This window comes from Cornus florida, unplaced genomic scaffold, assembly GCF_030987335.1.
Source record: "Cornus florida cultivar Cherokee Brave unplaced genomic scaffold, ASM3098733v1 CherokeeBrave_3.0.0_Hap2_Chr05, whole genome shotgun sequence".
NCBI lineage: Eukaryota > Viridiplantae > Streptophyta > Magnoliopsida > Cornales > Cornaceae > Cornus > Cornus florida.
In genome coordinates, this window is record NW_026775575.1 from 115424408 (window position 1) to 115449073 (window position 24666).

At 34.8% G+C, this 24666-nt stretch overlaps 4 protein-coding genes across 4 annotated transcripts; 3 read left to right on the forward strand and 1 right to left on the reverse strand.

Moving 5' to 3' along the window:
- Positions 1 to 314: 314 nt before the first annotated feature.
- On the reverse strand, positions 315 to 1667 carry LOC132310031 (aspartic proteinase CDR1-like). The gene has a single exon (XM_059808273.1). It carries the CDS (start codon positions 1665 to 1667, stop codon positions 315 to 317), a length of 1353 nt encoding a protein of 450 aa, XP_059664256.1.
- A 7528-nt stretch (positions 1668 to 9195) lies between these two features.
- On the forward strand, positions 9196 to 10898 carry LOC132310032 (uncharacterized). The gene is made up of 3 exons (XM_059808274.1): positions 9196 to 9610; positions 9830 to 10046; positions 10394 to 10898. The coding sequence occupies exons 1-3, from the start codon at positions 9196 to 9198 to the stop codon at positions 10896 to 10898; spliced, it is 1137 nt and encodes a 378-aa protein (XP_059664257.1).
- A 4127-nt stretch (positions 10899 to 15025) lies between these two features.
- LOC132310033 (F-box protein At5g07610-like) lies at positions 15026 to 16207 on the forward strand. The gene has a single exon (XM_059808275.1). The coding sequence runs from the start codon at positions 15026 to 15028 to the stop codon at positions 16205 to 16207; it is 1182 nt and encodes a 393-aa protein (XP_059664258.1).
- Positions 16208 to 22771: 6564 nt separating this feature from the next.
- On the forward strand, positions 22772 to 24409 carry LOC132310034 (uncharacterized). Its single transcript, XM_059808276.1, has 3 exons — positions 22772 to 22951; positions 23469 to 23756; positions 23822 to 24409. Exons 1-3 carry the CDS (start codon positions 22772 to 22774, stop codon positions 24407 to 24409), a joined length of 1056 nt encoding a protein of 351 aa, XP_059664259.1.
- Positions 24410 to 24666: the final 257 nt, after the last annotated feature.

Here is a 24666-nt window from a genome sequence, read left to right on the forward strand (position 1 = left end):
GTCTGTTGTTTCATCTATAAGTTCTTCAATCATAATAACAATCTAAACATACAGATGTTGTCAATGCACTGCTCAAGTGCTATGCGAAGGAAATCAAATAAATATATAAATAAAATCACACTGCTCCTTTGTTTGAGAAATCATTTGCAAAAAATAATTGTTTAAGAGAAGTATTGCTACTTTTTATTACCATAAAACAGAGTTCACAATAAAACTAGGATCATCCTAATTACTAATCTTTATTACTTCCATTGCCGTATGCCCCAATGACGGAGAAAATCCAGATCACTAAATATACAAATTTTTAATTTTCCTTAAACCTTGGTACAATCAGTAGGCTTGAAAGAAACCTTCTTGTTCACAAGATCATACCCAACCAAGAAGTTCACCTGAGATAGGTTCCCAAAGATGGCTATATTATCGGTAGGGATAATGGTTAAGCACGTCAAATCATCTTGTACCTTGGTGAACGTGCTCCACGCCAGCAAATCCAAGACAGCTCCGGTGAAGTGAAACGTGACGGTGGGCACCTTAAAATCATGGCCCTTAGTTGCATAACAGAGTTTGAATGTCCCTTGTGGGTCTGGGACTCTTTTAGCTCCTCCGATTGCAGCAACCAAAGCCGACTCTAATCCTTTGTAGAAATCCTGGTGAAGAAACGTTAGGGTTGTCCCTGAGTCGATAATGATGTTACCCTCATTGACACCAGCTTTGGATTTAAACGAGGAGGACTTGTATGGCAAGGTCTTGTTACCAACTGTGATACCCTCCAGGGTAAGATAGTAGAAGGATTCAGCTGTTTTTGAGACCAAGGGAGTCGAAACCACCCCGGACCCTGAAACTGTGGCATTAGTACCAAAATTTATCTTGCTTGTGACACCAGAAGAAGTTGCATTGAATGGCGGCACTAAGCAATAAGAGAACTTCCCATGGATGTTCTCACTCAATTGGTTCACTAGTGATAGTTGGGCCCCTCCTAGGCCTATTATCCCAGAGGTTGACTCATTGAAAATGCCCCCATTGTCACGTCCACACCCAAAAACTACTTTTGGAATAGAGACTGGGTGTCCAGAAGTGGAACCAAAAGTGAATGTTTCAGCAGCAAGATCACCAAAGGTGGAGGACCCATCCCCATAAAACACAGTGTACTCACATACGCCGGTACAACTAGGCGGCTCCTCCAAGGCTTGACATGCTTTAGAATCGCAGGAGAAGGCTTTGTAAGTAGAAGATCGTGTGGAATTGTAGATGGGAGCTTTTTGCTTGTAACAATTAATACAAGGTTCGCATTGTGTCCATATAAGGGAACTCCCAGTATCTGCGATGCCAAGAATGGTAACAGGTGGCGTTCCAATGGACAAATTCATGAGGTACTCACCAGCAGAAGCTATCATTCGTGATTGGATGGAGTCTTGAGGGGTAGAGGTAGAGGTGGGCTTGAAATGGGCGGCACGGAGAGTTGAGCGATGAAAAGCATTGCGAAGACGGTCGAAATGGGTGTTTGATGGGTTGTAGAATGGAGAGAGAGGAGAGTCACGGTGTATGAGGTCAACAGTGAAGCCACCACCACCATTGCTGGCCTCAACATTAACTGAAAGATGAACGAAACATGAGACAAAGAAAGTAACATAAAACAGAGCAGATAAGTTGGAGAAGCTGGCAGCCATGGACTAGATTTAGAGAGAGAATGGGATGAAGAAAGAGCTTTAAAATTGCACAATTTATAGGTACGCAGAACCAAAACAGGCTCTAGATGCTCAAACCATTGCGACAATAGCAGTATCCTTGACTGCTGATATGAACCCATTTATTTTTAATTAAGAGAAAATTAAAGGATTGAAAAAGAAAAAACAGGTTTACATTTATTATTTGGCTGTATTGTCGCTAATGTTATGGAATTTTTTTCTAAATTGGAGAGTATAGTTTTATGATACGCTGTCTTATTTATGTTTTTGATCTAACGTGTACATTATGAGATTATTGTAATAAACGTTAATTTTTCATTGCTATAATAAACCTTAAATCTTTTTTTGCCTTTGACCACCTAATCTCATCCACGAACTAGATATATTGGAAAACAGAGGTTGAATTACTCCTCTGTCCAATATTACTATATTAGTAGTTGATCTTCCTTTTTAAAATGTTTCAAATTAGTTATCTTATCTGAAAATTTATACAAAATAATTGTTATCTTTTTATAATTATTCTTTAACTTAAAAAAAAAAAAATTTAACTTGGTAATATAGATATTTAATCTTAATAAAAAGGCAATTTGATGATTTTGAAAGGAGAAAATGCATTAATTGGGTCTTTTTAAAAACTCCTAATACCAAAGATGAACAATTGATGTGAGAATAGGAAATATGATTATACCAATTCTTTTAAGAATGTTTAAAACCATTTGATTTGATATGTACTTTTTCTCTCCCATATTAGGGAGATTTACTTTATTGGTCTTCTTGTGTTAATGATATGGTATAATCAATAAATTAAATACTCATATAGTAATGATAGAATTCACTAAATTAAAAGATATAATTGTTGAGTTGTGATACTCACACCCGAACACTTACAATGAATTGACTAATCTAATAATTTTTAATTGACTATTTATACTAAATACAACTAAGTAGAGGGCTCAACTTTTTTATTTGTTGCATAATTGACTAAAAAAAGAGTAGGTTTAGCAATTCACTGCAACTATTCAATACAAGAATCATTTTTCATAATTATTTGATGACACTAATATTCGAATAACATAGCATATTGATTTGATTTGATTTGATTTTTTGCGTCTTGTGTCTAATTTGATATACCCGATTATGAATTTTAGCCTTCAAACTACAACTATTGAACTTGAATTGAGTCATGAGTTTACTTATTTAGTTGCAGGGGATCAAATTATATTTAATTGAAATAAGTGGGTTTGAGTGCATCTAATTTATGCTTGGGCATTGTCAGTGGCGAAACTAGAAAATTTAAGAGTAGTGCTATTGCGAGAGTTTTCTCCCAAAAAGTTTAAAAAACTCGTGTTTAGAAATCACATAATTTCTATATTTAGGGATTTGAAAGAAATTTAATTAATAAAGAATTCTTTTTAAGTAAGGAAACAAATCAAACTTTTGTTTTCTCTTCTCTCCACGTTCTCTCTTGGTTAACCCTTAATCAATTTGCCTATTTCTCTCTTTTAGTTTGAACACATAAATTTTTTAGGATGAAGCTATTCCAAAGCTCAAAAACGCGAATAAATTAAAAAAAAAAAAAATCTCAAATAAAATAAAATAATGTCACGAACATGATAAATGAAGTCTAACTTACGAGAATCTAGTACGTCAGCGAGGAGGGATGGAATGCAAGTGGAGAGACTTTTTGATTGAAAGACAAAAGGTTAACTATGAGAGAGAAATTTGTTTCCTTACTTGCAAATGATTCTTTCTTAGTTAATTCTCTCTCAAATTCCTATTTCTCATATAGGAATTATGTGGCTTATAAGCGCGAGCTCTTTAGACCTTTTGCAAGAGCGTTTTCGTAATAGCACTACTCAAAATTTTAATTAGGGGCCAAATTAGTATTGTAAAATTCAAATTTTAAAACAATATAAATTATTGTAAATATATATATATATATATATATATTTGGGTGCATTTTAAACATATATTATTAAAAACATGTCTATAAATCATATACTAAAAAAGTTGAAAAGAAGAGTTATGGACAATTGTTTTTACTAAATTTGATTCTTTAATAGCAAGAGGTTCATTGGACTTTAAAGGAATTACAACTTACAAGTAATTCATTTGTAAATCATCCTTAATAATCACAAGGATCCAGAATTTTTTTTAAAAATTTATAGAGACCAGCTTTAATTTTTATGTAGAAACCATCATTAATACCTATGATTTAGTATCATAAATAGTGTTACATTTTTTTTTTTTTTTTTTTTGAGGGGTATTTATTTAGATTGTTACTTATCTAGGGTCTGTTTCATTGGCTGGGCTTCCTGTAGCCTCAAAATGGGCTTCTAAACCAGAAAGTCTTTTCTCAATAAAAAGGAGTAAAATTTCTGAAAACGAACTTTTAAAAAGTCTCAATGGTTTAGAAGCCCGATTGACCAAAGCCAATAAAACATGCTTCCTGATCAACTTCCCGCAAGGGACACACTTTTTAAAGTTATATTTACAAATATAAAATTCCTATATAGTCAATTATTTAACTTATTTCTATTTCTGAATTCCATTGCAAACTTTTCTCTTTCTCTTTCTTTTTTCTGTATTATCTTCTTTTGTACGTTCTTTATCCAAAATAAATAAATAAATAAATAAAAATGTTGAGCAAAATTTCACAGATGAAAAAAAATATTGTTGAAAAACAATTCAACAAAGGAACAATAAAGACATTGAGGAGTGGTAGAAAAAACTACTTCTGACTCCCATTTAATTTCAAAGTCAAAGTTCCAAGATTTATGAACTCTCAATCAAAATTCAAAATATATATATATATATATATATATATATATATATATATATTTATATTTATATGTATATATAAATTTTTTTTTTTTGAAGGCTATCGTTCCACTGTTAAAATAATTTATAGCTTCATTTGGGGAAAAAAAAGTAATTTATAGCTATAAATAAAAATAAAAATGGGATATTTTTGTTGCCATCTCTCTCTTTCATCTTATTTTTCTTTCCTTTTCTTTTTCCATTATCTCTTTCAACTTCTATTAGGCGAAAAAAAAAAAAAAAAAAAAAAAAAAACCCTTCTATGATGTAGATTGAGTAAATTTGCATACCTTGATCATCATTACTATGTCAATTAATCGTTGATGCATCATAAGCAATTTCACTCCATCACTTTTTTTTTTTTTTCCTTCCCCGTCTTTTTACATCCCAATTCAACTCTATGCTATTATTCATGGATTATTAATTAAGGATATAATTGTCAAGTAAAATTACGTTAATAGTTAAAACAGTTTCAAAAAAATTCATCCACCAAACAACTTTTTTGTTTTAAATTGGCAAAAGAGCAAAAAACACCCATAAACTATACCATTGTTGCAAACTGTCCCCCTTAATTATTTTTTGGAGCAAGTTGTCCCACTCAACTATTAAAAGCATGCAAAATGCCCCATTTAAAGCCATCGGAGACGACTTTCCGACTGGCAAAGTGATACAATTACTAATTTACCCTTAGTTATTAATTTATTATAAAATATGAAATTCATGAATGTAAAATACCAATAATGCCCTCATATTTTTATTTTATTTTTTAAGCCAATATGGTTGTAATCGCCCACAGTGATGCCGGTGATTTATGTCGGAACAGAGCTTCAAATTGTTACATCAACGTGAAAGGCATTTCTCTCTCTTGGACTCTCCCATCATCATCGATAACCCTCACACACGTCATCTCTCTGGCGGATTCTCCAAAACTCTGACTTTCTCTCTCTAACAACTCTCCATTTTTTTTTTTTTTTGTCTGAAACTTAAACACTCACACACACATAGAAATTCCACAAACAAAAACACTTGCCCCTCTCTCTCTCTAATCCCTGAGCCATGGCGTCATCTCTTGCTACAACAGCTTCGCCCTTAGCTGCTTTGGTTACTAGAACTGCCTCCAATTCAAGCTCTTATTTACCTATTCTGTCTCATTCTCACTCCAGGGTCTCATTTCGTCTCTCTCCCAAACCCAAGCTCTAAATCTTCACCAAGGTATGTATGCATGTATGTGCAATTGCAATCTCTCTCTAAAAATTTCACTTTTCTCTTTCTATAAATTCATCGTATTCTTTGAATTCTGTTTGAAGTTCCTTGTATTTATGAGATCAATCTCAGTTGCTCTCTCTGTTTTTGTGTGTGTGTGTGTGTGTGTATATATATATATATATGTATATCGATTTGTACTACAAGATGGTTTTTTTTTTTTTCTCTCTCTCTCTCTCTCTTTATCCTTTTTTTTTGTCTCAGTTTGGCTGTTGCGAAAATTGAGCAAAAGTAAAGAAAATGCATTGTCAATTGCATGATACAAAATGCCCGAGAAAAAGTAACCATCCGAAGCTCTGTTCCAGCATAAATCACCGGCGTCACTATGGGCGATGGCAGCTTTGGCTTCGGCTTTCTACGGCGCGTAAGCGCGGAATACTGAAGAAAAATAAAATAAAATAAAAATATGAGGGCATTATTAGTATTTCGCACTCATGAATTTTATATTTTTTATAATAAATTAATAACTAAGGGTAAATTAGTAATTGTATTATTTTGCCAGTGGAAAAATTGTCTCCGATGGCCTTAAAGGAGGCATTTTGCCTGCTTTTAATAGTTGAGGGGGCAACTTGCTCCCAAAAATAATTCAGGGGTGCATTTTACAACAATGGTATAATTTAGGGGTATTTTTTGCTCTTTTGCCTTTTAAATTCCTTTCATCAAAATGCATTCTCTAAAGCCGATTCTATCATGCATAACTCCCATCAAATTATAGCAAATGGAATAACTAACTTTTGTTTGATATTAAATTTTAATACTAATTCTCAACTTCACTATCATTTATTCATCAAAAAATTGAAAAAATATACTAGAAAATGTCACATAAAAAGAACAACTTTTCATATTTCACAAGCAAAATTGTCCAATAACAAAATATACCATCTACAAAGTTATTAAAGGAGCACAATATGTTCTTGTAACTTATAATATCAAAGTTATTAAAGGAGCACAATAATATCATCAAACATCCAGCCATTGGATGTGGTAATCATGCAAGTTAATTATGCGTTGTATACTTTTATATATGAGTAATTTTGCATGTTATTATTTTTAGAAATTATGGTTGCATGTTTTAGTGTATTTGTAGTATATTAATTAGCTTATAATAAAGAATAAAATTGCATGAATTTGTATATAGTGAATCTTATGCATTTAAATAGTTATATACTTCAGGAACCTTTGATTTCTTTCATAACAACCAGGCAACATCATATGCAAATGAAAAACTATTTATATGCATAAGATTCACTATATGCAAATTTATAAAATTCTATGCAAAAAATAACCCTCTAAACCATTGGGGGAATTAGCAACTAATCCAGAACTGCTAAAGTTGCAACTAATTCATAGAAGCATTAATTTTTTGTTGCAGTTTACCCCATTGGTGAGGCTCGCGTCAAATCTAGCCATTAAAGTGACCATGTGACGGTGACATGACACACATTATTATTTTAATAACCATAATGCCCGTATGAACATGAAAAGATACTAATGATCCTTATGGGGTGGCAAATTAAGACACGACAACATTACACAAGTTAAAAGGGTTCATCGTTAACACAACAGATATATAGAGAAAACCCCTACACTGTTCATCGTCAACACAGCAGTATAGCATATATAAGAACCCCTACCAGGGGCGGAGGGAGAGGGGGGCCATCCCCCCCCCCCCCCCCCCCCCAAAAAATAAAAAAATAAAAAATATTAGTATATATAAAAAAATAAAAATATATTAGTTTATTAGTGTACAACCCCCATTCATTCAGCAATTAGCATATTAGGGCACAAGCCAGCGAGAGGGAGCCCCGTTAAACTAACTTTTATATCCAGATGCCTGACATCTCTGAGCGAATAGAGTTGATGGTGAAAAGAACCTGCGGTCCCAAGGACGGCCAGAGAGGATTCTGACAATGAAGCAGCAATAGGGAGTAGCGTGACTGACCTGCCACCCACGAGCAAGGATTTACAATTCTGCCAAGGCGTTAACAATCAGTGATGCACAACGAAATAGTGTTGATGGTGACCCAATTCCGGCGAAGTTGAAGGCACGGTGGTGCCAAAGAGCTATTCCACATTCTGACATTCGGTAACCCTTTTCAATTCTCTCTCTCTTACCCATAAATTTAATTTCCCCTTTTCCATTATTATATGTATGTATATTTGCTTGTTTAGTTTATTCTGTGCTATATCTATTCTATAGCCTATGCTCTTTTCAGTTTCCTTTTTTATATAATCATAGAGATTAGAGCATATATCTAATATCTATACACTATAGCCCCTGTTCTTTTCAGTTTACTTTTTCGTAGTTGGAATATCAATTATCTTTTTATTAATTTATTCTTGTGGTAGATGCACATATCTATGTACAATGTTATGTGTGATTGAAATTTTAATAGTAACCAAAATGATTTTATTCTCTAAACCTAAATCAATGAAATTTTAATAAATAATTTATTTTGTATACTTTGCACAGGCACAATTTATTTTTTATACACTGCACAGGCGCACAATTGTGAGTGATAACTTTTTTATATTTTAAATTTATTGTTTTATATGCAATGAGGATACAATATTATTTTTACTCAATTATGCTTATTAGGAATTTAGGATCGATAGTTTAAATTACAATGTAAAACCTTAGGTTTTAAAAGTTTATATTTGAATTACCCTCTTTAGATACAATGTTATACGATGGTGAAGCCAAAAAGAACTATTGACGCATTTTTTTTTAAAAAAATGATGTGCCTTCCGTGGCTTCCGCCTCTAGTGTTGATGTTTCGGTTTATGATAACCAGTGTTCTCCAGAATCTCCAAGAGTTAAACATACAAAAGTTGATCCTACCTTTTTAGAACGTGATCCAGGATTACGTCGTCAAATATGGGATTATTCTATTGACAAACGTGATGAAGTTCGATGAGCTTACATCAAAGCGAAAGCATACCAAATTTCGCTTTCAGAATATCCGCTTTCTGGATTGGAAAAGCATCCTCGTCGGTGTCAATCATCTTGGTTTAAATTATTTCCTACCTGGTTAGAGTATTCTCCTTCAAAGGATGCTGCATTTTGCTTATCTTGCTTTCTTTTTGGAGCAAAACCAACGGGGCGTCCCAGAACCAATGCATCACTAGTGAAGGATTTCGAAGTTGGAAGAAAGTTAATGATGGCAATAAGTGTGCTTTCTTAAATCATATGGGAGGAAGTCCATGTTCTGCTCATGACGTTGCTGAGAGAGCATGTAAGGACTTAATGAATCAACCTTGTCATATTAATATAGTGATGGATAGACAAACTTCCGAACAAATTTTAAATAACTGATTGAGATTGAAGGTCACAATTGATGCGGTCTGATGGCTTACTTATCAAGCTTGTGCTTTTAGAGGGCATAATGAATCCCTTCAATCAAGCAATCGAAGCAATTTCATTGAAATGGTAAAGGCTTTTGCGTCATATAATGATGATGTTGCTAAAATTGTTCTTAAAAATGCTCCAAAGAATGCCAAGTATACCTCCCCACAAATTCAAAAGGAGATTTTGCATATTCTTTCTACAAAAGTGAGAAATAAGATTCGTGAAGATATCGGCGATGCCAAGTTTTGTATTCTTGTTGATGAAGCTTGTGATGAATTTAAAAGAGAGCAATTAATGGCTTTCGTTTTAAGATACGTTGAAAAGGATGGTTTTTTACAAGAATGTTTCTTTGATCTTGTGCATGTCAAAGATATAACGTCATTAAATTTTAAAAAGGATCTTTGTGTAGTTCTTTCTCACTATAATCTTGATGTTCACAATCTCCGAGGTCAAGGTTATGATGGTGCTAGCAATATGCGTGGTGAATGGAATGGTTTGCAAGCATTATTTCTTAATGATTGTCCTTATGCATATTATGTGCATTGCTTAGCTCACTGACTACAACTAGCATTAGTTGCCACATCTAGAGAAGTAATTGTCGTCCATCAATTCTTTTCAAATTTGAATTTCATTATCAATAGCATCGGAGCTTTTTGTAAACGAACTGATGAATTATATTCTGCTCAAGTTATGGAAATTGCCCATTTGATAGATCTTGATGAACTTGAAATCGGCCGAGGAGCTAATCAGATTGGTACCTTGCAACGACCTGGAGATACTCGTTGGAGCTCCCATTTTGATTCTGTTTGTAATTTGCTAAGGTTATTTGGTCCAACATGTTTAGTTCTTGAAAACATCATTAAAGATGGAAGTAATTACAAAAGCCGGGGAGATGCTGATACTGCTTTTAATACTCTTAGATCATTTCAGTTTGTGTTTATTTTGCATTTGATAAAAAATATCATGAGAATAACTAATATCCTTTGTCAAGCTTTGCAACAAAAATCTCAAGACATCATAAGTGCTATGCAATTGGTTTCGAGTACAAAACAAATCATTCTAAAATTGAGAGAAAATTATTGAAACAACTTACTTGATATTGTTAAATCATTTTGTGAGCGCCACAACATTGATGTGCCTAATTTGAGTGTTCCTTATACCAAAAAAATTAAGGCCAATCACGTCACCCACAAGAGAATATTACACTTGAGAACCACTATTGGATTGATATATTTTATGGCACAATTGATTCGCAATTGTAGTAGTTGAATAACAGGTTTAGTGAAAAGGCAATGAAACTTATTACTCTCAGCTCAGCTTTGGATCCTAGAGATGGTTACAAGTTGTTTAACGTCGAAGACATTTGCACGCTTGTAGATGAATTTTATCCTCAAGATTTCATGGGCCAAGAGAGGATTATTTTGACATTTCAGTTACAACATTATAAGGTTGAAGTGCTTGCTCATTCACATTTGAAAAATATGTCAACAATTTTTGAGCTATGTAGAGGATTAGTGATAATAGAGAAGTCAAAAATCTACTTTTTGATTGATATGTTGATTCGTCTTGTCTGGACTCTTCCAGTTTCCACGGCAACTACAGAAAGGGTATTTTCAACTATGAAACTTGTCAAAACACAACTGCGCAATAGGATGGAAGATGAGTTTCTTGCAGATTACTTAAGCATCAGTATTGAAAAAGAAATTGCTCAGACTTTTAGTACAGATTCAATTATAGATGATTTTTCTTTTCTAAAAGATCGTCGAACTCAATTTTTGTAGTAATTGCTTGGTCTTTTTTTTTTATTTTTTATTTTATATATATATATATATATATATATATATATATATATATATATCTATGTCATATTTGACCAGATATAAGTCAACTATTGTTTTGTAAATAAATTTTTGTATGCATCTAATCGATCACGAAGAGTCATATATATATATATATATATATATATATATATATATATATATAATCCTTGTGAAATGCAATTGCAATTTCTTTCTTCTCTTCCTCCGTTTTCATCACATCCTCTCACCAAACTCCAAAACTCATCTCAACCCTCAAAACCCGAATTCTCTCAAACCCACAAAACCCCTTTCTTACAGATTGGCTGGAGAATCGAAGAATTCAATATCCATATTCGCCTTCATCGCGATCGCTTTAGCTGTCGCCGCTGTAAACCCATTTGTGGCACAATCAAAACCAACTCCTCCACCATCTTCCCCATCCCCACCGACGGCACCATCACCACCGTCCCCACAACTACAGCGGCTACATCACTCCCATAGAAAAACCACGTCTTCTGTTCCTTGAAACCACTCCCAACGAAAAACCCAAGTATGTCTGAATCACACTCCAGTTGGTGCAGCGGCGGGTGGGTCTTCTTCTTCTCTCTGGTCTTTGTGGTTGTGATGGTGGCGGCGGAAGTGGGGTGGTGGGTTTGATTTGGTTTGACAGTTTGTGGTGGTGTGTGTTTCAGTATTAATTCTTTGAGTTTCCGAGACAATAGTTCATTGTTCATTTTGGTTCACGTTGAGGGGGTTCATGGTGCTGGTGGTGGCAGGGGCAGGGGCAGGGGCAGGGGCAGGGGCGGCTCAATGTAAGGCGAAAAATAAAAAGTGACATTTTCATATCATAATATGAAATATATTAATTATTAAATAATAATTAATTAAAAATTATCATTATTGCTTTTTGAGATGCAAACTTATTAATTAAATTCTTAAATTCAAATATAGTTAAAATATTTTTTTCAACAATATAGCTAATCCATTTAATCTTTCTTTTGACATAGTTGATGGTAAATATGATTTTATCAACTTTAATTTCGAAAAACTTCTTTTTGTTACTGCAACAGTTACAATATAACTTCATTTAGAAAGCCCCAATTCAATACTACTGCAAATTCTTCAATAAAATAAAAGTGCGTTCAAATTGAGATTTGAGACTAATGAATATTGAGCAGAGAAGAAAGAAAATTGTAAAGTTGTAATGAGAGAGGACTAAGAAGGGAGATGACTTGTAACTTGTAAGTAACTTGTTGAGTTTGTTGAAAGATGAAAGAAATCAAAATAAAAAAGTTTGTTTGCTTCCCCAAAAAACGGCTAAATATTTATTATATTGCAACTTACCGAAAAAATATTAAATATATATATTGTTGGTGTAAAAAAAAAAAAAAAAACGTGAATAGGATAGACAAACAAAAAAAAATATTAATGAGATATTTTAGGAGATAAAAAAAAAAATAAAAAAAAAAAGATATTTTAGGAGATAAATAATTTCTCTCTTGGTTAAAGTTTAATGAAAAGACGTGAATGATGATAAGGAGAGAGAAAACATAAAAAGAAGACTTATTTTAAGAGAATTAATGTTCAATAAGGAAACAATTACAATATATCATATATAAGATAATTATAATATTTTGGGGCCTTTTTATTGGTTGGAGCCTTAGGCAGCTGCCTAACTCACCTAAGACTCAAGCCGCCCCTGCGTGGTGGAAGTGGAGGTGGTGGCAAGTGGCCGTCATGGAGGTGGGGTGAAACTAAGGGTGCAACTTGGGCTGGCCAATCCGGTCCAATTGGAATTCAATTAAAAAATTTGAAACTTAGACTTTAAAATTCACAAATTAGATTCAAATCGAGTTAGTTTTCTCAAAACCCAACCATATTTGAACCGAACCCAAGCCAAAACCCAATTTTTTATTTATTTATTTTTTATTATTATTACTTCCAAATCTCTCTCTCTCTCTCTTTCTCTCTCTCTCTCTCTCTATATATATATATATATATATATATATATTTTAAATCCAAATTAAATTTATTACCGGGAATGTATGACAATGATACCTATTAATTTGAATTATAGTTATACATATAGTTGTAACTCATATTTGAATTAAGCTACATTTACCTAAATATATGATTGAAAAAATTCAGGGAAAAAAATAAACTAAAAATAAAAAATAAAGAAAAGAAAAGAGTAGGAAAGGTGAACGAACAGAAAAGGATTAGTACTGAATGATTTTTTGAAGATCAAAGTAAACTAATTTTTTTTGAAAAAAATTTGATTTTAAATCCGAAGAAACCAAAAATGTGATTTTCGCATATTTCTTTGAAAAAATAAAATTAAAATAACAAGTTTTACTTTTGTTGTATTAATGAAATAAAATTAGAATTGGAAGCACACCAAAATTAATAATTGAATACTTAAGTTATAATACCAACTGGCCATAAAAAAAAAATAAAAAAAATAAAAAAAATAGATATTTTCAAACAGATGTAATTTGCATATTTGAAAGAAAAAAAAATGGATTGAATGGGTCAACCCGTCCAACACGAAAAACTTTAGGTTTGGGTTACTTGAAAGCTCATATTTGGGGTGACATCGGGCTAGCCCAAGCCAACCCTACTTCGGATTGAGTTTGGGTTGGGATCGGGTTGTATTGGGCCTGCCCAACTTGCACCCCTGGGTGGAAGTGAGGTGGGTGCGAAGTAGAGAAGAAGATGTCATAGATAGCTTGTGGAATTTTTCAAAACCATGTCGTTTATGTTTAGGGTAAAAGAGGTTTATGTTTAGGGTAAATTTGTCTTTTTCATTTTTCAGTCATTAGCAGGTTACCCAATGTCCCAAAGTGCAACAAATTGTTAGTTCGAGAGTGGGTTTGTAATTCAGGAGATTTCTTGCAAAAGAGAAATAGTTCAGGTGGAGCTTCTTTTTTTTTTTTTTTTTTTTTTTTTTTTTTTTTTTGCTCTTTTCCCGTCGAAGAATGATGTTCACTTTTTATTCAGTCAAAGAATGATGTTCATGCAAATCTATTACAAACAGATTTGCGGACTTGTTGATATTATTAGTTAACCGTAAAACTTCAGTGCTGGTGCTATTATTGTTTTCATCTCCCACCAGTGACGGACCCAGAAAATTTGGTGAGGGGGGGCGAATTTTTAATTTGTGGATACAAAATTATATGATGGGTTTATTTTTGTAATTTTAGTAGGGTTTTTTTCATAAATTTTTAAAAAATTTAAGTATAAAATGAAAAAAAAAAAATCAGTGGGGCAAATTATAATTATAGTGGGGCATCTTCATAAATTATCAAAATTTGAAGTATAAAATGCTAAAAAAAAAAGAATCCAGTGAGGGCGAATTGTAATTTTAGGGGGGGCATTTTCATAAATTTTAAAAATATTAGGGTATAAAATGAAAATATTAAAAATTCAGGGGGGGCATCTGCCCCCCCTAGTCCCCTGCTGGGTCCGTCCCTGTCTCCCACGGAAACAGATTGTTGAGTTAGAAGTAAATATTGAAAGAGAAGCAATATGTTGTTTTGATTATGATGAACATAATTCACAATAAAGTTAGAGTAATGTTGAAAATAATATGAACATATTATAAAGCATTCAATTTTTTGCTTTAAAAAAAATTTATGCATGTAATTATAAATAAAGCATAAAATGATATTTATCCATTTAAAACAAAAATACTATTATGACAAAGTAGTAAAATAACAATTCATAATTTCATTTTCTAAATTATTTTTAAAATATTCTTAGTATAAAAATTATAAATTAATCAGAATTTTATAATACTGGATGTAAATATAAATATAAATTTATATTTATTTATAAATATATAAACCATGCGTTTTCAAAATTTGACATGGAGTGTGTCCTTATCCATATCTATGTTACATAGCTTGTGGGTTTATGTTTGATTAGGATTCTTTACCAAGTTTAATTAGGATATTGGTGGTTTACTAGGTTTGGGTTTTATTAGACTCTTTCTTTCCTGATTAGGATTTTGGTTGCCTTTTTAGTACTTAATGCGTGTTTGACAACATTCCATAATCACGACCCACCCTAAAGAGATTCCAATTGATCCAGAAGAAGAAGTTGAAAGAATGGGTTCTAACATTAGTTGCCGCCAGAAACCGTCGGAAGAAATCTCCTCCGCCGCCGCTGAAGTCATCGGCGGCAACGAGGACCTGCTCATAGAGATCTTTCTTCGTTTGCCCGCGAAATCAGTCATTCCATTGAAATTAGTGTCTAAAACATGGCTCTCCCTCATCTCCAGTCATCACTTCTCTCTCCTCTGGCACCGGTACCGACGTAACAAAATCTCCGGCATTTTTTTCAACTCTGGATTAAAAACTGAAATAAAATATATTCCTCTCATAGAATATAATAGTAATAGTAATGGTGGAGAAAGTAAGTCGTCTCTAGTTGTCGTTCCCAATATGCAAACAAGAATCTTACACTCTTGTAATGGTTTTCTACTTTGTGTTGATTCCTTGTCTGGTAATTACCAAGTTTACAATCCTACTACCAAGCAATTCTCTTTTCTTCCCAAGCCTTCTTTCCATTCTACTGGTGATAATTCTCTATTTTCTTGCGCTAATATTGTTGACCGTCTTCTATATTTGAGTTTTGATCCTCTCAAATCACTTCACTACAAAGTTGTTTTGCTTCATGAAATAGTCCACAGGTTGTATGAAATACATATTTATTCGTCGGAAACCAGGGCATGGTGGACTCCGTTTGATGATAGTAATCCTTTCTCCGCACCAGTTGTACTGAACATCAATAATGGAGTCTATTGTAACGGTTCCATCCATTGGTTTTCCTTATCGTCTAAAGCGACTTCCATGTATTTTGACGTTGATCAACATAGATTTTGCCCAATGCCATCTCCGCTGTATGAGGCTCCTTATAATTGTCGGCATTTTGGGGAGTCTAGAGGTCATTTGCATCTCACAGAGCACACTAATTATGGCTGCTTTAACATCTCTCAGATGGAAAGTGATTACTCCAAGTGGTCATTGAAGTATCGGGTGGAGCTTGACGCCATGGATGATTTTGTATCCCACCAGAAGATTTGGCCAAATGTGGTTTATGTGCTTAGTTTGATTCATGGAGAAGATGGAGATGTGTTTTTGGTGCGATTTCTAGGCAGCAATATCATCTTTTCTTACAACATCAAGGATAACACCATTAAAAAGCTGAATGATGAAGGATTCGGTGATGAGTTTTTTTTGTTTAATGGTCATGTCCATTCATGTATCGAGACACTCTATGCTGTTTGATTGATGGTGTGTTCATTTTAATCACTAATAATTGGGGGTCACCATTTCAATTAATGTTTTGTAGTTTCAACTTATTCAGTCTTCCATATCTATCTAATTTACTTTAAATTTAACAATATCATAGTTGGTTGGCTTGAAAAGTTTCCTGTATTTTGTTTATTGCATCTTAAAGTCCAATTCCAAAAGAAAAAACTTTTTTATTGCCATAAACCGGATTTCACAATAAAATTGGAGGTCATCTTAACTGTTGATCCTAATTTATACTTTAATTAATTATTTAATTTCCCACAATTGCTTGTGTCCCAATGGTTTGCAAGCCAAACATCTTACAACAATTAAAAGATCACTACTTGCATCACTATACCTATTAATTTTTCTCCCCGGCGTGGTTTTCAAGTTAATGAGATTATTCTTTTTCTTTTTAGGGTTAATTACAATGACACCCCCTGAGGTTTGATACATTGTCAGTTATATACAAGTTGGAGTTTTTTTAAACAATGACATCCCCTTATCAAAAATTGCATCCAAACAACCCCTAAAAGGTTATGAAAAGTCGAAATTGTCCTTTAATATTTTATTACTATTAATGAGAAAATATCAAAACTCTTTAAAGACCAAATTGCCCTTTGTGTGAGATCAATACCAGCCACACATTTTTTCTTTCCTCGTCATCTTCTGTCTATCCAAACCCACCGGATCACTCACCATCACAGCCACCACTCGACCACCACCTCTTCACCCACAACCTTTGGATTCAAAATTTTGATGGAAACATTCATAGTTCATGAGATCGCTCGGGATAAGAGAAGATTAGATCGTTTGGAACTTCTGCAAGTCTTTATCTTGGGCTCCGGTGATGGTGACGACCAGGGTGACGAGATTGGGTTCCGATGATGGTGATTAGCTAGTAGCGGGATGACACGGTGGTGATGCATTTGCGACGTCGACGGCATCTATATAGGGTTATATATATATATATGAAGAGAAGTGGTGGATGTGGCTGTGGGTAGCGGTGGTATGGTAGGTGCTTTTGGGAGGCTGGAGAGAATAGAGAGAACTTGGGAAGAAAGGGAAAAAAATATTTGGTCACTTGATACACCTGTGGTATGGGCGAGGGTGGCGCCGCTGAGGCCGATGCACTCGAGGCGGCCGCCAGTGTTGCAGGATAAGCGGCCGCCGGTGTTGCAGGATAAGCGGCCGCGCCAGTGTTGTTGCAGGATAAGCGGCCGCCGGTGTTGTTGCAGCCAATGCTAGGTCAGCGTCGGGAAGGAACTCGTTCTTCAACTCACCGGATCTCTTAGCGATGACTTTCGTCTCCGTGACGACCTCGTGATCTGCCGTGGGCAACCACGCCTCAATTTGGGGGTTCACCGCCGCCGCCAACAACTCGACCTTCGCCTACGCAAACACGAGCGAAGCAACAATTACCGTTGAAGATGATTCGCGAGATGCTGATGGCTCCAACGACGTCGGGGAACCACCGGACCTGCGGTGGAATGTGTCGGTGAAGAGGCAGTCGAGGCGGCGACTAAGGAGAAGCTGCTTGAGGGGTTCTTGGAGGATGGAGATGATAAAAGGCTGATGCGCGCTATCAACAATGGGGATGTGAACTGAGATTCTGATGGAGAATCCATGATCGCAGAGCTAATTGAATTAGAGTCTTGAACCCAATGAGAGTGTACAGAGGAAGTTGGGAGGAGAGAGAACATAGATGGCAAAGATGTGTAATGCTGAAGACATATTTTCTTAGATGTGTGGCTAGGATTGTCTGGGACCATAGATTGGTTTGAGGGTTAAATTGGTCAATTGAAATGATTAGGAAGGTTAAAAAGGTAATTTTATAATTCAAATGGGTTAATTCGCAAGTGAAAGGGCATTAAGGTCATTTTATCTTGTTTGGGGTGTCTTTGTTAACTTTATCCAACTTAAGGGGGTCTTATTGTTCAAAAAGAGGTTAACTTGTATATGGGTGTCATTATGACAAACCTCAAGGGGTGTTATTATAATTAACTCTTCTTTTTATTATAGTTTCAACCCGGCCTTGGCATAATTATAATCTGTATATGTTTTTATATACAATCGTTAATATTCTGTTTAGGGTAAGATTCACCTCTTAAGGTAGCTTGGTTTACTCTCTAATCCCTCCTCTTAGTTTTGCTGTTTTTATCTTCTCAAACTATATGTTCTTTTTTTATAATCTAACTTTGAAGGAGGATAAGTTTTAATATATATATTTTTTATTGGATTGGTAGTGAATGAATTACCAAATATGTCTATAATGGGTCATACGATGTGATGATTTACTTTTTATAAGTTCAAATATAAGAAGGTTATATTGATTATATTACAAAAAAAATAGTACTATGTCTTTTCAAATAAACTATTTATTTTGAGACGATTAAAAATGAAAAGGTGAACATTTAATATAAAAAGGAGGGAGGATGAACTTCTATTTTTTCTTCATATTCATAGTTATTATCTTATTCTTTAATATAGTTTATATTTTTTCCAATATCTTCTTCCTAGAAGACTTGATTATCTTTATCTTCGTATTGTTGCTAACTCCAGCAACTTTCAATTTTTTCTATGAAATTTGAGCTAAACCAAAATCCATTTATAGCGAACTTTTTTTTTTTTGGGGTAATGTTTTTTATTTTATTTAATACAAATTTCCAAAGGTGAGATGAGATCAATGACATGTTGAAGTTTTTATGTTCTAAAATTGGTTCGTAATTTTTTTTGTCGGATCTGGAATGACCCGATTTTGATTATTGGGACGGGTATGAACTCACATGCTTGCTCAATAACTGAACTATTTGTGGCTTAATATAAAAAAATTATATATATATTTTAAAAAAAAGAGTCATTGGGTTGGATACCAGTTACACCAGTCATTTAATACACAACCCCGTTAATGACTCACCACAAACGGATAGTTCGCAAGTTATGAACCCGTTTGTGACCCGCCCAATTGTCACCCCTACATGTATAAATTGTATTTTCCTTCTTCTGATGGACCAAACAGAGCGGACCATATTACTCCGAACTCTTTGAGATTGGGTAATGAAAAACTGACCTCTTCACAAGTGTAATCACCAAGAGTATGGTTGTGTTTAAGAAAGTAAATTTGACTACAAAAATAGGTGTCATCGAAGCTGATGGTAGTGTGAATTTCAAACTATATGAAAAATAAAAATAGAAATCAACTTATGTTATATCGGTGCCTTGAAATTCGAAAAATAATTGTCCACACCTAATTTTCTCCTGTTTCAATTTTACGGCATCAATCCAATGCAATTAAAACTAGTATTAGCGTCATTGGTATATCAACTTTCCACATTTTAGAAATGCAACAACTGTCTAAAACAGGCAATTACCAATGGCATTAGTTGAGATAGTATGAGCTCTCCAAGCATTGTTAGAGCAATATTGTGAGTGTGTGTGCATGTACTTGGATATATACCTAAAGCAAAATGGACGACATTATATGAAACCAGGTACGCAGCCAGAAATTTGTGGTTGGGGCCCGGGTTTGTACTATGTAATTAAAGTGGGAAAATTTTATACACCAATTGTAAAAATTCTTATATTTGAACTTTTAAAAATATAGTTAAAAGAGTTCAAATTGAAAATTTACTAAATTTTAAGAAGACACAAAGTAAATTTATTTTCGAATTCTCTATTTTGGGTCAATATACAAGTATTTTTTTTTTTTTTTTTTTTAAAAAAGAGAGGCTAATTAAAGTTTTTAATAAATTTTAGTGGGCCATGGCCCGCCCACCATCGGCTCCGCCCAGTATGAAAACTCTAACGTAATTTCAAACAGATCGAGCATTAATCATCTATTTTTCTTTTATTGTTCTTTTTCAACTGCAATTTGGAAGGAAGTTTTTGCCAACTTCCTTGCTTCTAGAACACCAATTGGCACCAAGATTTGGAGTGGGCAATTTAAAATTGAAAAGGTAAAGCATTTTTATAACGAAATGATTTTGTAGAGATAAAACTTTTTTCGCTTAGCGAAGAGAAGTTAGATTAGTAGATATAGAGAGTCAAAATCTGACACTTCAAGTTTTACCGAAAACACTAACTTATCAAGACATCTGCTTAAATTTGTTTCATTTGGACTGAATGAAAATAAATATTTATATATGCATATAAATAAATTTGATGATAATAAATAAATAAATAAAAGAACAATTGAAATTGTGTGTCCACTGTGTGGAGAACTTTTCAATTCTCATTCCAAGATGATTGCTACTTTCCAGCTCTCGTTTTGCATTTGCTTTGTTTTGAGCTGGAGGATCATTAATAATACATCAACTATCTTGAGAAAATATGGTTGCATTTAAACAAGGGCAAAATGCTTGTTTTATATATACAGTATCTAGGATTATTGTTTACTAAATTTTTTAAAAATTATTGACAAGATGTTTATTAATATTAAAAAAATTATTGTATATATATGTAGTATCTACAATACTTGAACTTATTAAATTGGTATTATTTGCCTGATCTATTATTAAACTAATATTAACATTTATAAGAAGCATGTTTGCATATATTAATTAAATTTTAGCTAATGCCAAAATTTTTTATAAATATATATATTACAAATTCAATGATTTTACTTTGAATAATTTTTTCGTAATATTAATTAGCTGACCCGCATATGTACATTAATTATATCATCACCCCAAAATTAGATAATACTATTCCTTTCTCTCTAACTATTAGAGGCAAAATGATCTTTTAGTTTTTCTATTAAAAAAAATTAAAAATATGAGGATAATTTAGACATTTTGCACTAGTAATTTATATAGGATTGTCAAGATAAATCTAAGGACGTGTGTTGTCTTTATAGAATAAAGTTTTTATTTTTTTTATTTATTGCCAAGAATCGAATCACACCGCCTTTTAAGTAGAATAAAGTTTGGAGCAAAACGTTATTCCGTAATTAGGTTTTCACTGTTTTCTTATGGAGTATTTAGGTTTCCTTATTTTTAACTTGTCAGTGTTTGATTAGAAATTCACTTTTTCTCTTTGCCCTAGTTTTATTTGGATTCGGTTGCCTATATATATAAAGTCTTTGCCCTATTCTTTTATTTGGATCTGGATTGGATTGGAGTCAACAAGCAGTGAAAGAATAAGAAGTTGGATGGCGGCTTCCAACATTAAAAGGTGGCGCCGGAATATATCCGCCGCTGCTGAAATAATCGGCGGCAACGAGGAGCTGGTTGTGGAGATCCTTGAGCGTCTGCCATCGAAATCCCTGATTCGATTCAAGTCAGTCTCAAAAACATGGCTTTCTTTCATCTCCAGTCGTCGCTTCTCTCTCCTCCTCTGGCAATGGCGATTACATCAACAACATCCCAAAATCTCCGGCCTCTTCTTCAACTGTAGATATGCAACTGAAGTCAGATATATTCCAACCACGGACAACATCGACTCCTCTGAAAACAACAATTCTCTAGCACTATTTCCGGACTTCTCTAATGGTGAGTCTGGTGATTGGCATACTAAAATCATAAGACTCGTGTAATGGTTTTCTACTCTTTCGTTCAAGGCTAGGCTATACTTGCAGGTGTATTTACAATGTCTACAATCCTACTACCAAGCAATTATCCACTCTTCCCTGGCCTACTTCCCACACTTACTATGATTTTTTATATTTGGCTTTTGATCCTTTGAAATCTCTTCACTACAAACTTGTTTTTCTTCAGAGACTACTACAACATGAGGAAGCGGTGGACTACTTGTATCGAATATATATTTATTCTTCAGAAACCAATGCGTGGTGGAGTCCCTTTCCTGATCCTTTCTCAGGACGAGAAATGGACTTCACTGATAAGGGAGTCTATTGTAATGGTTCCATCCATTGGATTTCCTACCATTAGGATGCAGCTTGGTTATTGATGGATGTATAATTTAAATATCCATAATTAAGGGAAGATTGCTAAATTAACGCACTATTGAGATAGGCTCTGCAGATTACGATAAGGATTACAGATTGAGATAGGCTTTACAGATTACGATAAGGATTAAAGATTGTGATAAGGATTAAAGATTACGATGAGGATTAAGTCTACAGATTACAATAAGGTAATTCTACGTGACATCTTAACCTAAGCCCTATAAAAAAAGGCGAGGTAATCAACGTTTGGAGGTACGCAAAAAACTCTAACTCAAGTTCTTGATTTCTCTTAAGAGATTAGTTCGCACACTGACTTATTCGTCGGAGCCTACTCCACCGGTAACACACCGGTGCTTGTAGGATCACCTTTTTTTCTCTCTGTCCAGGAAGTTAGATCAGATCCGGGTTGCGCAGAATCCATCATCAACAGTTGGCGTCGTCTCTGGGAACGATTTTAGTTCTCTAAATAAAGTATGGTTCGATTGCGATCTGGTCTAGTTGCTGGCGAATACGAAGCGTTGCAAACTTCTGATCAAAGGGACTCGACGAGGCAACCCCCCACTGTCCCAAACGATCAGGAACGCGTCACAGCATTGGAACAATAGGTTTAAACCTTAAATAAGGGAATGAACCAATTAGTCCAGAAAAATTCAATGATTCTACAACGCTTAGCCGACCTTAATGAGGTGGAGAATAATAAAGTACCCAATAATGACTCCCGTAGGATTGACAACGACGCTGAGCTTAGTCAAATAGGGGGTCAACAGAGAAGCCATCACCATCGGTCTCTTGAACGGAATAATACCAGGCTCCGTGCAGGTACCTCTGGTTGTGTTAGTGACAAGACTGAAGACGTCACTTATTTCAATCTGTAGATGCAAGATCTAAGAATTAGGGTCAAAGACGTCATGCAAGTAATGAAAGGAAAGGGCCAGGCCACAGTGAACGATTTGGTATAGAAGACCAACCTAGCATTTAGCCTCGCTGTTATGTTATGAGTTGTCCTCTACCTAGCAAATTTAAGATACCAACTCTTGAGAGCTTCGATGGGACGCGGGACCTTCTCGATCATTTAGAGACCTACAAAGCTCTTATGTATTTGCAAGTCGTACCGGATGAGATTATGTGCAGGGCTTTCCCTACCACACTAAAGGGTTGGGCTCGTCTTTGGTTCAATAAATTAAAGCCAGGTTCCATTGAAATCTTTAATGAGTTGAGCAAACAATTCATTGGACACTTCATCGCTGGGCAGAGGCATAGGAGACAGCAACACACTTATTGAATGTGAAACAGCAGAAGGGAAAGCCTCTCCGTGGTTACATAAGTTGTTTTAACGCTGATATGCTGCAGGTAGAAGAGGTGGACGACAAGGTTGCCCTCACAGCCTTTATTGGAGGACTACAGACTTCTAAGTTCCTATTTTCCTTATCAAAAGAAGCCCCTACAAGCATGACAGAGTTGATGGTTAGAGCATGGAAGCACATGAACGCTGAGGATGCTATGAATGCACGAAAAAACAAAGATGGTGAAGATAAGAGGTCGGAGAAAAAGAGGCAAGCACCTAACACTAGGGAGGAAAAGGAATCGAAGTACAAGAAATTCTCAAACAACCAGGCTGACAAATCGTCTCGCCGCCCAGTGAGCCCAGGCAGGTATAATAACTATACCCCCTAAATACATCTGTAGAGCCAGTCTTTCTGCAGATTCAAGATGACGCATCATTGAAATGGCCGCCAAAGCTAAAAGCTGATCCAACAAAGAGGTCTCTAGGTAAATACTGTAGGTTTTACCGGAACCATGGACATAACACAGAAGATTGTTTAGACCTCAAAAACCAGATCGAGAACCTTGTTCGTAAAGGTCATTTACGCAAATTCACAACTAGAAATGGAAAAGGAGGCTCCAACCCAGCCCGGGAGGGCCGAGATGACCGCCCTCCTCAACACCAACCAATGGGTGAGATCAAAGTTATATCGGGTGGCTTCGCTGGTGGTGGTGAGACAAGTTCGGCTCGGAAGGCTCATGCTAGGAGAATTCGGAGTTTTTCAGAGGTGAATGAAGTTGGAATGACAAGTCCTCCAACAAAATTACCTCGAGTTGAGGAGCCGGTCATAACCTTTTCTGAAGAAGATGACAAGGGAATTCACCAGCCCCATGATGACCCTCTGGTAATTTCCATGGTCGTTGCTAATTTCACTGTTCGACGAATACTGATAGACAATGGTAGCTCGGCTGACATACTATTTCTTAGGGCGTACGAGAAATTGAAAATTGGCCGAAAGAAGTTCTGACCCATGAAGTCACCACTGGTGGGATTTTCAGGCGACAAAGTATATCCACTGGGGGCAGTTACCCTTCCAGTTACTGCAGGAGCCAATCCAAAGCAAGTCACTGTAATGGTGGACTTTGTAGTGGTGGACTGCCTATCATCATATAATTTTATCTTGGGGAGGACAACATTGAATGCCATGAAAGCAATCACGTCCACTTACCATCTCCTGATGCGTTTCCCAACTGAATATGGTATGGGAGAGAGCTAAGAGGGGAC

What these genes read in the sequence shown, in the direction of transcription:
- LOC132310033 (XM_059808275.1), top strand. Translation starts at nt 15,026, where the DNA reads ATGGGTTCTAACATTAGTTGCCGCCAGAAACCGTCGGAAGAAATCTCC.
- LOC132310034 (XM_059808276.1), top strand. Translation starts at nt 22,772, where the DNA reads ATGATTCTACAACGCTTAGCCGACCTTAATGAGGTGGAGAATAATAAA. An exon ending in GTGCAGGTACCTCTGGTTGT is followed by an intron (nt 22,952 to 23,468) that starts GTTAGTGACAAG and finishes GATATGCTGCAG; the next exon opens with GTAGAAGAGGTGGACGACAA. An exon ending in ACAAATCGTCTCGCCGCCCA is followed by an intron (nt 23,757 to 23,821) that starts GTGAGCCCAGGC and finishes GTCTTTCTGCAG; the next exon opens with ATTCAAGATGACGCATCATT.
- LOC132310031 (XM_059808273.1), bottom strand. Translation starts at nt 1,667, where the DNA reads ATGGCTGCCAGCTTCTCCAACTTATCTGCTCTGTTTTATGTTACTTTC.
- LOC132310032 (XM_059808274.1), top strand. Translation starts at nt 9,196, where the DNA reads ATGGTAAAGGCTTTTGCGTCATATAATGATGATGTTGCTAAAATTGTT. An exon ending in TATGCGTGGTGAATGGAATG is followed by an intron (nt 9,611 to 9,829) that starts GTTTGCAAGCAT and finishes CCCATTTGATAG; the next exon opens with ATCTTGATGAACTTGAAATC. An exon ending in AATACTCTTAGATCATTTCA is followed by an intron (nt 10,047 to 10,393) that starts GTTTGTGTTTAT and finishes GTTGAATAACAG; the next exon opens with GTTTAGTGAAAAGGCAATGA.